At 38.9% G+C, this 13,355-nt stretch overlaps 1 protein-coding gene across 6 annotated transcripts in view; it reads right to left on the bottom strand.

The window, feature by feature from the left end:
• The window catches only part of PARD3B (par-3 family cell polarity regulator beta), a 926,479-nt gene that overhangs the window by 485,226 nt on the left and 427,898 nt on the right, over positions 1-13,355 (bottom strand). For 5 of the 6 annotated variants that reach the window (XM_069983415.1, XM_069983416.1, XM_069983418.1 and 2 more), the window contains 4 exons: positions 8,550-8,622; positions 7,620-7,690; positions 6,518-6,721; positions 4,436-4,670 (listed from right to left, as the gene is read on the bottom strand). In XM_069983415.1, coding sequence (XP_069839516.1) covers positions 4,436-4,670; positions 6,518-6,721; positions 7,620-7,690; positions 8,550-8,622 — 583 coding nt within the window. The remainder of the gene's footprint in view (positions 1-4,435; positions 4,671-6,517; positions 6,722-7,619; positions 7,691-8,549; positions 8,623-13,355) is intronic. The other variant, XM_069983417.1, reaches the window with a different exon arrangement.

Here is a 13,355-nt window from a genome sequence, read left to right as displayed (position 1 = left end):
TTATCACAGATGCTGACTGGCTGGGGGGGGGGTAGTCCGTTACAGGCATTCCACGTCCGTGTTCTGTGCAAAATGGAGCGTGTGAATGCAGCCTTATTCATAATTTTTACTATAACCCCAAAACCAGCACAAACATACAACTTTAACCTTTAAAAAGTGGCTTGAGTTTTTCCATTTAAATTAGTGATGGGCGCAACTCTAATTCATGTTCCGAACCTAAAAGTCTCTGCATTTGATAATCGGTGGACTTGTGCATGTTCGTGTTGCGCTCATCAGCAGTGTAAAGGGGCATGCTTGGCTGCTTTAATCTTCACTGGGCCAATCTGTTCAGGGCAGAGGGACAACTGACATCATTTTTGAATGATGCAATTTTTGAATAAGTGAGACTGTGGGCTGTATGGCATCAAGCGCTGGCTGACATATAAGAAATTGGCCACTATAGAAATTGGCCACTATATTATAGCCATAGCCATCACAATGTATATTTAGTCTACAATGCCACGTCTGTTGGAATGGAAACACATTTCATTATACAGTAAACATAAAATGAATAACTCAATAACACAAGAATAACCCATTCTCCAGGGTGCAGTTTACACATTACAGGAAATACTAGGGGAAAAAATCATACATATAAACTGAATAAAAGACAGTGAGAATTGTCATTTATGTATGCTCAATGTGTGCTGTATGACAAAACAATGGGTGAGATTGTGAGATCACCATGGGTTATCTGTGGGTCTTCCATGGGACTGCAGGCAAACCTAATGGACTATATTAGTTTGTGGAATTACAACAATGGACAAAGAAAGCAGCTACGGTGCACATTAAGCTCTGCTTTATTTGTGTACAACTGCTGATGAATACATAGCTTTTTGTGGAAGAACATAACGCTGTTGTCGCTTTCCTTCTTTCGGCAGATAGATGTATGTACAGTCCCTTTATCAACATTAAATCTATTTCATCACATTCTACATCAATATAGGCACACATCTCTATTAATTCACCCATAACTTTTCTTCTATCTTGAACATATTTGGAGCCTTCCCTTCAGATGCTCGACTTTGCAACTATGTTTTAAAAAATATATTTTATATATAATGTATTCCAGCCTTCACACTGCTCGGCTTAATGGAAGTCAATATCTGTATATTATACTATCCACTCTGCAATTCCATTACAGACTCCACACCGCCGGTCATAAAAAGTATCATTCTGAGCACAAGCCCATAACAGTAATGATAAAAAAGGGCCATTTCTCTTCCCCAACTAGAATGAAACATTTAAATCACTGTGGCTCTTTGCTCTAAGGAAAATTGGCAAATTAACAGGGCTAACAAAAGGATAAAATATTCATGACTGGTGTAAAAGGAGAAGTAAATAATTGAAAACAAATTGTCAAACAGTAAAAACTCAGAATTGAATAAAATTAGGAGTTCAAATACCAGTGTGACATGGATTTAAGAGCCTGGACAGAACGATGACTTTCTGTGTTCATATACAATAACTATAAATGTGCATGTGCAGATGCATATAGTTCTGCAACATGGAAAACAAGGACACAGAGTTTAACCCCTTAATGATCAGATCATGTATAAACACTACGCCGCTCAGCCACTATACTAGTCAGGCTGCTTTACAAATAGAATTTATTAAATGTGATTTAAGGGGAAAAAAAGTTGCAAATTAAACCACAAATCCACACCAGCTCTCAGGGATGCTTGGAAAGTGGCACACATCTCCACCAAGCACCCGCCAGTCTGAGGCGTGAGGGAGATCTGCAGAGCACTTACATAAGAGTACCCATAATAAATTATCTCTACTGGGAGAGCTAAATAAATAACTGTTTTTAACAGCATTAATAACATGCTTTACAATAAGGCTCATGGACATAGATGACAATAGATAAGGTCTTTCCTCTTGGGATGAATGTGAAACATCATTGATCGTGTGCTGTGACCTTTGCAGAGGTCATTCCACAGGGAAATTCTATAGTCTCCTCTATCTATTAATGTCACAAAGACACAACAGGAAGTCTCAGCTTAAATTCAGCCCTAGTGGTGAGAATGAAAACGGCAAGATTTTAGGACTATTTTATAATATAAATAGAAAATTTGAAAATATTTCACCAAAAATTCTTTTTAAGGCACATTCTACTTGGGCCAAAAAGTGGCCCATTTTGGCCCAGATTTATTAAATGGTGTAAAACATACACTGGTGTAAACTGCCCATACCAACCAATCACAGCTCAGCCCTTAGCTCTGGAAAAATTAAAGCTGAGCTGTGATTGGTTGCTGTGGGCAGTTTACACCAGTGTACATTTTGCACCCTTAAATAAATCTCCCCCTTTGAGAAGCATCCCTTTTTAACAAAGCCACCTCCTTTTCTCTCCTAAGCATTCCTAATGGCCCAAAATTGCCCAAATCTCAATTCTTTTGTACACTTTCTTGTAAAAATCTTTCTAATAACATGCATACCATTTTTTTGGTGCAAACTTTTATTTATTTCCACCTGTGTGTCCAAACAGCAGTGTTAGCTTATAGAGAGCCATGAGGTCCTTTTCTAGGCCCCCAGGACTGACTCTATGGAAGTCACACAGTCCTTGATCATGTTGTCAGGAAAACTGGTGACCCAATAAAATTCTTAAAACCTTTACATCTTTAAGGGTCCATCTTGACTGATATAAGTTTAACAGGGGACATATCACCCCTGTTCGGAACCCCTTTTTATGAGTATTTAGCTAATTCTTATATTACACATACAGCCATTTATTTGATCCATTATTTCCTTTCTACCATAGTGACTGCTACAAAGGAACTGAAGACCCAACATAAGTTCCCCAGGAGTGTTTTGCAGAGGGGTTTAGAAGCAGCCCCAGGATGCCAAAGGGAAGGCAATTGTTTGTCTATATTTGCTATTATTTTATTTACAATTTCAAATGAAAAAAAAAAAAAAATAGATTGAAAAAAAAAAAAATATTTTAAATTGTTTATTAGTAACAACTGAAAAAAGGAACTTTTGTCAAAGACAAATGGGGAGTAATACACCTGCATGGCAATGTACAAAGAGTCAGGAGTGTCCCAGCACCTCCTGCGGTTTATAGCATAGAATGACTGCTCTGTTAACCAGAAGTAAGTTAGAGGCGATTAACAGCGAGCTTACACAAACATAAACCATTTCCCCAGCTGTGTATCTTGGGATGCCTCATTAACCGATACTGCACTGGAGCACTGCGGTGTACCCTGACCAGAAGCAACTTGTGTCAATATTTAAACATGGCTTCAGCTTTGGGCAAATAATCAAATTACTGGGAAAATGTCCATGAAAAATAGGTCCCACAATTAGTTTATAAACCAACATAAAAAACAGCAGACAGCAGGACACTGCTTCCTTTAGACCATGTCTTTAACTATCAGCTAATTTATGGGCTACTTAAAGAGAACTCGACACAGAAAACTGCAGTTAAATGAGTCAAATTGTTACATGGTCACTGAACAACAGAATATTTATTCTACAACAAATATATTACACAGTATAACCTCTAGGCATCATGAAGACTTGTTTCAATTGCTTTGAATGTGTTTGTGAAAGTACTGGTTGGATTCATTACCTTCTTCCTGAAAGCAGGTATTAAAAACAAATAACCCGGGGACACTACAAAGCATGCAAATGGATCTAACCATTTTCATTTTCTATTTCTTTGTCATCCATGTTAATATGTATCTTGCATTATAGATTTAGTTATGTTTAAAGTGTCCCTTTGATTAGAAAAAAGTTTTGGCATGTCATACAGAGGTTAAAAGTTTGGATCAATTAGGGTCTGGATGTTCAGACCCCCAACTGATCTCTAACACAAGCTAGAAGTGAGTTATGCGCTTCAATCCCTGGCTCAATGCACGAGAAGAGTTTAATGTTTAGGAGCGGTCTTTTGCCAGACAGCAGTAAATAAATTGTGCCGAAGAATGAAGCATAAGACCGTGCCCTGACCCATCAAAACTTCTGACATATTTTATATGAAAATAGGGTATATTTACAACTTTCCAACAGGAAGCTGTACTTTTTGCCTGCCTGCGCTCATTTAGAAACTTCATCAGTGAGAAAAATGTATGAAGTAATAAACAATATATTGGGGAGGTGGGGGATGCAGCTGCAGTACTTCGATCATAATCATTTGCATCACAGGGGAATTGTTTTTTTGGGGGACTCATCTCTTGCTTCACTGCTTCTTACAGGAAGAGGTGTCAATCAAGGGGAGGCAGGACTCTCTCTCTAAGTTCCTGCATGTTTTTACATTTAAAAAAAATATAAATAATAAATAGAAACTGTAATCCCTTTACTTAGCATGTGCCCCCTATCCTAGACAGGATAGCATAGGAGAACTGGCAGATATGGTTTTGTGTTTCATATTCTTGTAGTATGTGCTGGAGGACCTTACCTGAGCATAGCTCCAAAACCCTTTTTCTTGGCTTTCTTCTCTTGCTCTTCACTTTCCTCTTTCTTTTTCTTATCCTTTACTTTTGACTTGCCCTTTTCTTTTTCTTTTTTCTTATCCTTCTTTTTCTTGTCTTTCTTTTCTTTCTCAGCATCATTAAGATCTGTATTTCCCGTTGCCATTAGTTCACTATTTGGAGTTTCTTGGTCAGAGTGAGAGCTCACATCAGAAAGGCCATCTGCAGATAAAAAAAAAGTAAAAAATAAAATAAGGTGGAGCATGTTCAAGATGGTTCAATGAGATCACCTAGCAGTTAAGCAGGAACTATATCATGTATGGGTCACCAACATTAGTCCTTATTAGCTAGTAAATGAACTTAATATTTAAAGGTTAAATTGCAAAAGCTTAACTGTACTCATTTTCATGAATGTGTGCAACAAAGACACAATGGGGGACATTTATCAAGACTGACATACCAGTACGCCAGTCTTAAATAAAGCCCTGCGCCCTTTTCCCTAGCTGAATTTACTTAGGCTGCATTCCCATGTTCCATGTTCCTCACGGAACACGGATGTGGAATGCCTTTAACGGACTCTCCCCCGCCCGGGTAGCATTTGTAGTTAGATGCTGAGAGCGGGGGGACTGTACAGATGTGCGCTGTAATTAATCAACCAGGTGGTTACAGTGCAGCACATATCAGTACAGTTCTCCTGCTCTCAGCATCTAATTACAAATGCTGCCCAGGCATTCCACGTCCGGGTTCTGTGAGGAACATGGAACATGGGAATGCAGCCTAAAAAGCTCCTCTTAGTACAGCTGGCTGGCCCTGTGCAGACATTGTGCAAAAATCTACACCTGCTCTGAAGCAGGTGTAAATTTGTGCCTGGTTTGTCCCTGTTTCCAGGTGTAAACCTTTATAAATCATTCACAGGAAAAGGCCACCCTCCTGCCTATTAGACGAGCAGCGGAAATGGCTGGTGCACACCACAGAAAAGGAGCAAATCTGGCACCTTCTGTGGAGTACACCAGGGGCGCACAATGATAACTCCCCCCCCCCCCATGTGTCCAAAATAATCAATAAAGTACAGAATATAAAATATTCCAGTTGCTGTCCATGGGTAACATATATTAAGGGGTTCCTGTCGTTATAACTTTCAAAATCTAATCGACAGAGGAAGTGAAATAAAGCATGTTTGCATTTTTATGTTATCATGCTTCAAAACACAGCTATACTTTTTCGTCTTTTTGGCAGCTTTTTGGTCTTGTGCTGGTTGATAAAAGGAGACCAAACACAGGAAGCCCCAGTCATCTGCAAGCTCTGTCATTTGATTGATGGATGCATTCGAATCGTGACACTTTGTACTGGCTAGGACATCCTGAGTTTGGTCTAATTTGGGATTATAATGGCAGCCTATGGAACTGCCGGTAGACGGGCAGAGCGCGCACTGCTGACTGTTTCTGCCCCTTAGTTCTAGTGATCGGCAAGAGTCTCAGACCCCCATTTATACACCCTTCTAACATGTCAAAAGTTTGTTGAAATGACAGGTACATTTTAAGCCTGGATTAATTTTTCCCACAGTCAATGATAAAGACCAACAAGTGCCTTTTCCATAGTAGATAAGAGTTAGATCTCACTGTGCTGATGTCATGGATTAGCTGTGGTATAAAATCCACGACTATTATTGGAAAAGATGTCTCAGGAAATATTTATACATGGATTGTGTCACATTTATTTACTACATCAATTTTTTTCTGTAACAAAATATATTCAGCGGTTTAAAGGGCATTTCCCACATATTTCCTTCTTTGCAGTATAGACAAATTGTGTTTAAGGTTCTATAACCTTAGCTAAGCAATAGGAATAATCTAATTTACAAATCTAGAAATGCATTTTATGTCACTGTCTGGTAACATCTACTACTGTGGTGCTCTATTTCCTCAGATGCATACACACAATAATATTGGGATCAGACACAACATTACAAAAATTTGCATTAAATAAAAAGTAAACATAATTACAACTAATTTACTATTTATGACAACTTTAAGTATACATAAAGTGATTGCTCGGACAGTCCCAATTACCTTCTTCACTCTCAGGCCCATCATAAGATTTATCAATTGCAGCTCGAAAACTTTCATTACAGCCTCTGCCACGAACCATATGTGGTCTAGGTCTATAAAAAGGAAGTTCATTCTTCTTAACTTCTGCCACGGCAGTCTGCAGACTTTCCAGTGAACTAGATTTTTTCAAACCCAACCGTGGACCAAGATCTTTTCCAGGAGAGACTGGGGAAAAAAATTATGTTTTATTGGCTAAAAATCATTTCATCTAATTGCTCAAAGCTATGGACACCTTTTCAATAATAATATTTCAATAATAATAACATCAATAAAGCAACATTCTAAACAGACTTCATAAAAAAATTCTTCCTATCAGCTGCTGCTTAGAGAGAGAAAAGTTTGTCACAGAGACCTTGTGATCTGTAAGTTCTAAAGATGGAAAGCAGAAGTAGTGGTAGTGCGTGGTTTAGGGGTGTCACACACCAGCTTAGACTGTAGACAGGACGAGCGGTGGGGAGAAGGGGTAGAAAATCTTAAAGAGTAGCTCTTTAACTCTTAAAGAGGGAAATAGGATTCTGCATTTGAATCCTAAAGTCTGTGAGGAGGGTAGATACATATCCATGTTTTCCAGGCAGTCCTTGGGCTGTGTCCACCCTCTTCATGGATCGGGTAGTCTATAGGAATCAAATGCCGATCGTTTAGCTTTGTACAAGGCAAACAATTCCTGCTTCGTTCATCTCTATTCATAAAATATAAACCTTACATGTAAAACTGCTAAAAGAATATTCTCACTAATGATGAACAAACATCCCGATGTTCGGTTCAGATCCCGAACACGAACATAAAAAAAGAAAATGATAATAAACGGTTCAGTTTGTGTTCGCTGAACATTCACGAATACATAACGAACATACCGTAGAAGCGTATGTTTCGGCGCATACAGATCATCAAGTGTAAAATATGTAATAGTGGGGCGATTATGAAGTACGTAGCATTAGTGTATCTTTTATTCGCCCATGTGTATACATGCAATAACGTGCATACATGTATTACAGAATACGTGCAAGGAATCCTAGGCCGCATCGTACAGTACTGCCAGTAGTAAACATGGCTACTACATTACCTGATGTGCCCTTCCTTCCCCACACATTCATTGGTTCTTTCAAATTGGTGGAAGGAAACTTGTGCAGTTGCCTACATCACAAGATAAACGTTTGCATGTTTGAATATGATTTTTGTAACCATTTTGATCATCAAACAAATCGGCGAATGTGATCAGCGAACACGAACAATTAGCGTCCTGTTCATACGAACATATGAACATGCTCGCTCATCACTAATTCTGACATCATAAATTCCCATTAAAATACCTGTTAATATTGTTCATATGGCTCTTAAAAAACTACACCAGACAAAGGTTTTACAATCATCTCCTTGGCCATGTCAGATTGGGTATTGATCACGGAATATCACTCTCATTCAATCCTTCCCAATGCATGATTGCTTCTTTTTAGCCCACTGTTATATTATTTTTTTCTCTAGGTGTTAGGAATGGTTTTTATTTGGCTTTTCTATTTGTAAATATCAATTCATCCAGCAGATATGTTACAGTTCTGGCACAAACATTTTCAATGCATATTGCTTTTAGTGTTTTACATGCTCTTACATCCTCCTCGGTCTACTTTTATGTTTTCCTTTTATAACTGGGAACAACCAACATTGTCAACAATGTCCATGCAGCCCTTGCCCTTACGCCCTATTCACACATCCTGTTCCTGTCCGCAATTGCGGATCCGCAGAAAAATAGGACCAATGTATTTCAATGGACCTATACACACATCCGTGTTATGTACTGGGCTGCAATCCGTTCCGCAAAAAAAAAAAGGACAGGCCCTAGTACGGACAGTAACTGACACACCCAATACAACTCTATGGGGTCCATATTTTTTTACGGATGCAATACGGACTGAATTTGCGGATTGTTACTGACTGAAATTTGCGGATTGGAAAAATATACTGACATGTGAATAAGGCATTAAACTGTATACATTACCTGTCTATGGTCCCGGTGTCCTTCTGCTCTCTGCTCACTTCCCAGAGCCACCACCGTAGCTTTACAGTTGATACTGTGGACAGGTAATGTAGACAATCTTTTTTTTTTTACACAATTAACAGCCGTGTGTCGTTATTACACTTAGCGATACGCAGTCGGTGACCGATGATTTTTGGTCATAACTAAAAGACACGATCAGCCGATGATCGCTGTCATCAGCTGATTATTGTCTCTATTACACGGAGCGATTATTATCGCTCCATGTAATATGGCCCTAAGTCTTCTTACTCACCCCGCTTGTTTTCTCCCGATCAGTACAAGTCTTAACACTCAGACCAGGACCGTTCAAAGTTATTTATTAGCTTTTTATTGCAAACTCTGTGGCTATGCTATAAATATCTATAATATTCTAGGTAGGATGGACGGCACTCCAAAAGTGAGGTGGTGCACGTGGTGAAGAAATCCAGCAGCAGGTAGATAGAGGAACCCGGCACTCACCAAATCTATGGTGATGGTACTCCTTTAAGAGAGGAAGGAAGAGGTAGGAGAGAGAAACTGTTAAGGTTTATTTCTATAATCATTCTTTTTGTACATAAACTTGAACTCAAACCCTGTCTTTACAAATTTATTCTAGAGGGAAATGCACAAAATAAGAATATTTCAGTTTATTGTTATTTCAGGTAAAGCGACTTTTTGTTACTTGAAGTATAAAATTATACTAATGTCTAACTTTGAGTGGTTGATTATTTATTTTATATTGAAAGCAATAAATAGCCCCTTGAGCAAAAAAAAAAAAAAAAAAGTAGCTACATTTTCCACAAATGCATTCAAATCTCATCAAAGAGAGCAAAAAGGAGATGTGGTTGCTAGGTCACACTTTGTTCCTTTGTTCACTAATTACTATTCCAAGACCTGCTATTATTCTGAAATTAGCAAGTACAGGAATGGATTTAGAAACTTGATTTGCACAGGACAGGAAGATTTTACTAAATTAGTCAGTTTCGAGAGCACAACCTGTATTCATACCTGAATACAGTGAAAAGTCAGCAGTTCAGCTGAAGACATAAAGGCCAAGTTTTTGTAACATGTTTTTGCAAGGTTTATAAAGAAACTAAATAAGGTCGCCCTAAATGGGCTGCAGTTTTTTGTATTTCTATATTTATGAGTATGTGCATACAACTGTGCTTAAAAAACTTTAAGGCTATGTTCACTGTAAATTAAAGGTACAGTACAGAAATTTTTAATATAATAAAACTAATAATATTAAAGTCAATTGGAAATTGGCCGGCAGTGCACACACCATATAGAATACCTTGACAATAGAGAATGAAGTGAAGGCGGCACTCACCAGTATCTGTTAAAAGATGCTTTATTAGGACAGGAAAGGCATCAGCAATAGCTTCTTTCCACAAAACTTACAGTCCTAAAGCACCTTTTACCCGATACTGGTGAGTGCCGCCTTCACTATATTCTCTATTGTCAAGATATTGCTGGACTCTTTAAGCAGAGCACCACGGGTGGTCGAGTGTTCTTGCATATGGGAGTGTCATGCTGAGGTCTTTACACAGGTTCCTATGCTGTGACATTGCCTTCATTGTTGCTCTTTGTAACTACCATATAGAATACCGCCCACAATAGTTTACAACCGTTGAGATAATTAACATGCTCATTATTTGCAACCCACTTTTGTAAAAGGCTATTTTGGTTTCATTCTGTTCACACAATGTTTTTCACTAAACACTACAGTTGTATTTAGCTTATATTTTACTGTGTGTGTGTGAACCTATTCTAAGGCGGCATTCACGCGTTCCGTGCATGGCCTATATATACAGCAATGTGCTGCGGAACGAAAAGCAGAGCTTCCAGCATCATGATTCATCTTTGTGCAACTGTACTTAAATATTCACGCTGCTGTGTCAGTACTGTAGCATGAATATTTAAACTAATTTGGAGCCCACAACATAATAATGAATCATGATGCCGGGAGTTCTGTGATTCCAGTATGTAGCATGGACCATAATCCCGAAATGTGCAATTTTCATATGTCTTAACCTACAATGTCTTTTTTTTTTTTTTTTTAAACATACACAGTATCTCTCTCCAGTAAAAGATAAGTAAAAATCAATATACCGTGTCTTCCATTACATCTACAAAGTGGGTTGTCACCAAATCTTTTGTACAATAGAAAATCTTGTAAAATGGTGCAATTGATTGACATCCTGCCAAGACTAGTGAGTTTGTTTAAAGTTCTTTTTACTGCTATAAGCTAATTTAACAGCAGGCCCCACTATAGAGTATCAAATGTAATTCATGTTGCATTCTGATGATGCTTTTAAAGAAAAAATTACAGCATGGATAGGCATATTTCCATGCTGACTGTTTCCTATTGCTGATGACACCAGCAGTGCAAACATACCTTCAATGCTGCTGTATGATCCGGCATATTGCTAAAAAATTTTCTTTAAACTGGGCTGACAGTAGTCTATGACACTATGAGCTCCCACCCCCCTCTACGGCCACTTGTATCTTTAGTCCGCCACCCAACTTCTCCAGAATGACTGACAAGTAGAGAAGGCTGACAGTAGTGTAAAGATGCAACTTCGGTCAGAGAGCTTGACAGGAGTTCACAGTGTGAAAGACCTGCCTCTGTTATAGTGCCAGCCAAATCAGGAAGCAATTCAATAAAGACAAAAAATCAGCCGAGGAGCCAACAATGATTTTCCCATCATCTGATCACTGCCTTTTAACAAGTCTAACAATCATCGTCACACTGTGGGGGTCCCGATCGGTAAGTGACAGGGGACTCCCCCTGTCACTTGCACTTAAACGCCGTGGTCGTTTAAGGGGTTAATGACACGCGGCAGCGCGATCGCTGCAGCGTGTCATTACCGGTGAGGTCCCGGCTGCTCACTGCAGCCGGCCCCCACCTCCTATGAAGTGCGCTCCGCTCCGGAGCGCGCTTCATAGCCAGAGAAACATCCAGGACGTAGGGTTACGTCATGGGTCGTCTGGGGACAGACTTCCATGACGTAACCCTACGTCCAGGGTCGTCTAGGGGTTAAAAAGGACCTGATATTTTTTATTTGGTTACAGTAACTTTTTGTTTAATTACTCAACTGTATAAAGAAAGAAAAATGCTAAAAATTTTAACTCATACACAACTGCAATATTAACACAGCACGATGGGCAGAGAGATGTATAGTTTACCTATTACCAACCTAAAGGTCCCATTCCCAGAAGCCATTATCGGCCTTATTCAGCCGATAATTGTTTAGTGTAATAGAAGACAGCGATCAGTCAATATGCAATGCACGATGTCGGCTGATCGTTGTCTTTCAACAGGCTGGAACGGCATCGATTAGACTGGCAGAGATCTGCTGCCATTGCTCCGCTCAATAGGAGCGTCAGCAGCAGACCACCGCCGTCTCCTATGAGTTCCCCGGACGCTATGACGATCGCAACTCTATGCCCCCCGCTCTCACCCGCTCCTCCTCGCTTGCTGTTGGTGCTCGCTTGCTCTCCACTTCGTCCCGTGTAATACAGGTTTTAAACTATCAATTTTTTATCCTGTTACACAGTACTCAAAGGCAAGGTGAGATTATGTTAAGTAAGCATGCACATGATAATTTGTTGAGCTCACAGATATCGAATAGTAGCTTAACATTGCGGGGCAGGAATTCAGTCAGAACTTACAGGAATGGCTGGTTTCTAAACTGCATTCCAATATACATGCTCATCACCTGCTGTAAGTTTTGCTATAATCTAATACAAAGAAAAATCAAAGGCTGTCAACATTAATAACAAAGTAAGTTGGACACTTGCACTCTAGTATATTGAATTTTACATAAGAGTCCTTGTATAATACAGAGAAATTACCATCTCTCTGTGATATTATTGTACATGTCACAGGGGAATAATTACCATATCTTGTGTTTCAAATAATAACTAAAAAGCACAAAAAAGAACACTCAGTGGATTTCAGTTTATCCTTTTAATTAAATAAATGATTGCAAGTCATTTTTGCTAAGCCACCATTTTTGCTAAGGCAGTGAGGGTTAAATGTTCAGATTATAACCACCAACTATAAAGCTATAGCTAGTGCCCTGAATGCTGATGCAGATTGTTCTTAATCATACCTCTATTCTCCGACATAAAATGCCTGATTATTGCTATGAGACTGCTACTGATCTGCAGCTAGTTTAATCTATTATATATAATCAAATGCATTATTAATGCATAGAATTAAGGTGTATTTATGAAGCTAAAAATTGTCAGTTCTTCTACATTGTTTTCAGGCTGGGATTTCAATAACATAACATGCTAATACAGCCAATGAATACCTAAGGCTACAGCTGTTTTTTTTTTCAATCTTAAGATTGCTTTGACAGTTCCTGTCACGGACAGAGGTCACAGCAAAATAAGCACCATAATAGACTGGAAAGAATACACCACTTCCTGCAGGACATACAGCAGTTGTTAAGTACAAGTACAAGAAGTATTTTCTGACATATACTAGAGTAGCCCTTTAAATGGATTCTCTGAGTAGTACGCTTTTAGATCTATGAATTGGGAGATGGGAAATATATATTTAAAAAAAAAAAAACTTACCCTTCTTGCCCCAGGTTTGAGGGATATGATGTCACAGGCCCCACTCAGCAGGTAGCTTTATATCAGTATTTTGTGCAAAACAATCACCCATTTCAACTTATTTCCTACATTCTGCAAAACTGTCCAGTGAAACACAGACTGTGCCTAAAGTGCTGACACATTTTAGAAAAAAGTCAGCCAAACCTAGAGCCAACAGCA

This window comes from Dendropsophus ebraccatus, chromosome 9 (assembly GCF_027789765.1).
Source record: "Dendropsophus ebraccatus isolate aDenEbr1 chromosome 9, aDenEbr1.pat, whole genome shotgun sequence".
Classification (NCBI taxonomy): Eukaryota; Metazoa; Chordata; class Amphibia; order Anura; family Hylidae; genus Dendropsophus; species Dendropsophus ebraccatus.
Note: the sequence above shows the minus strand (reverse complement) of the source record. Positions and strands in the feature narration are given on the sequence as shown.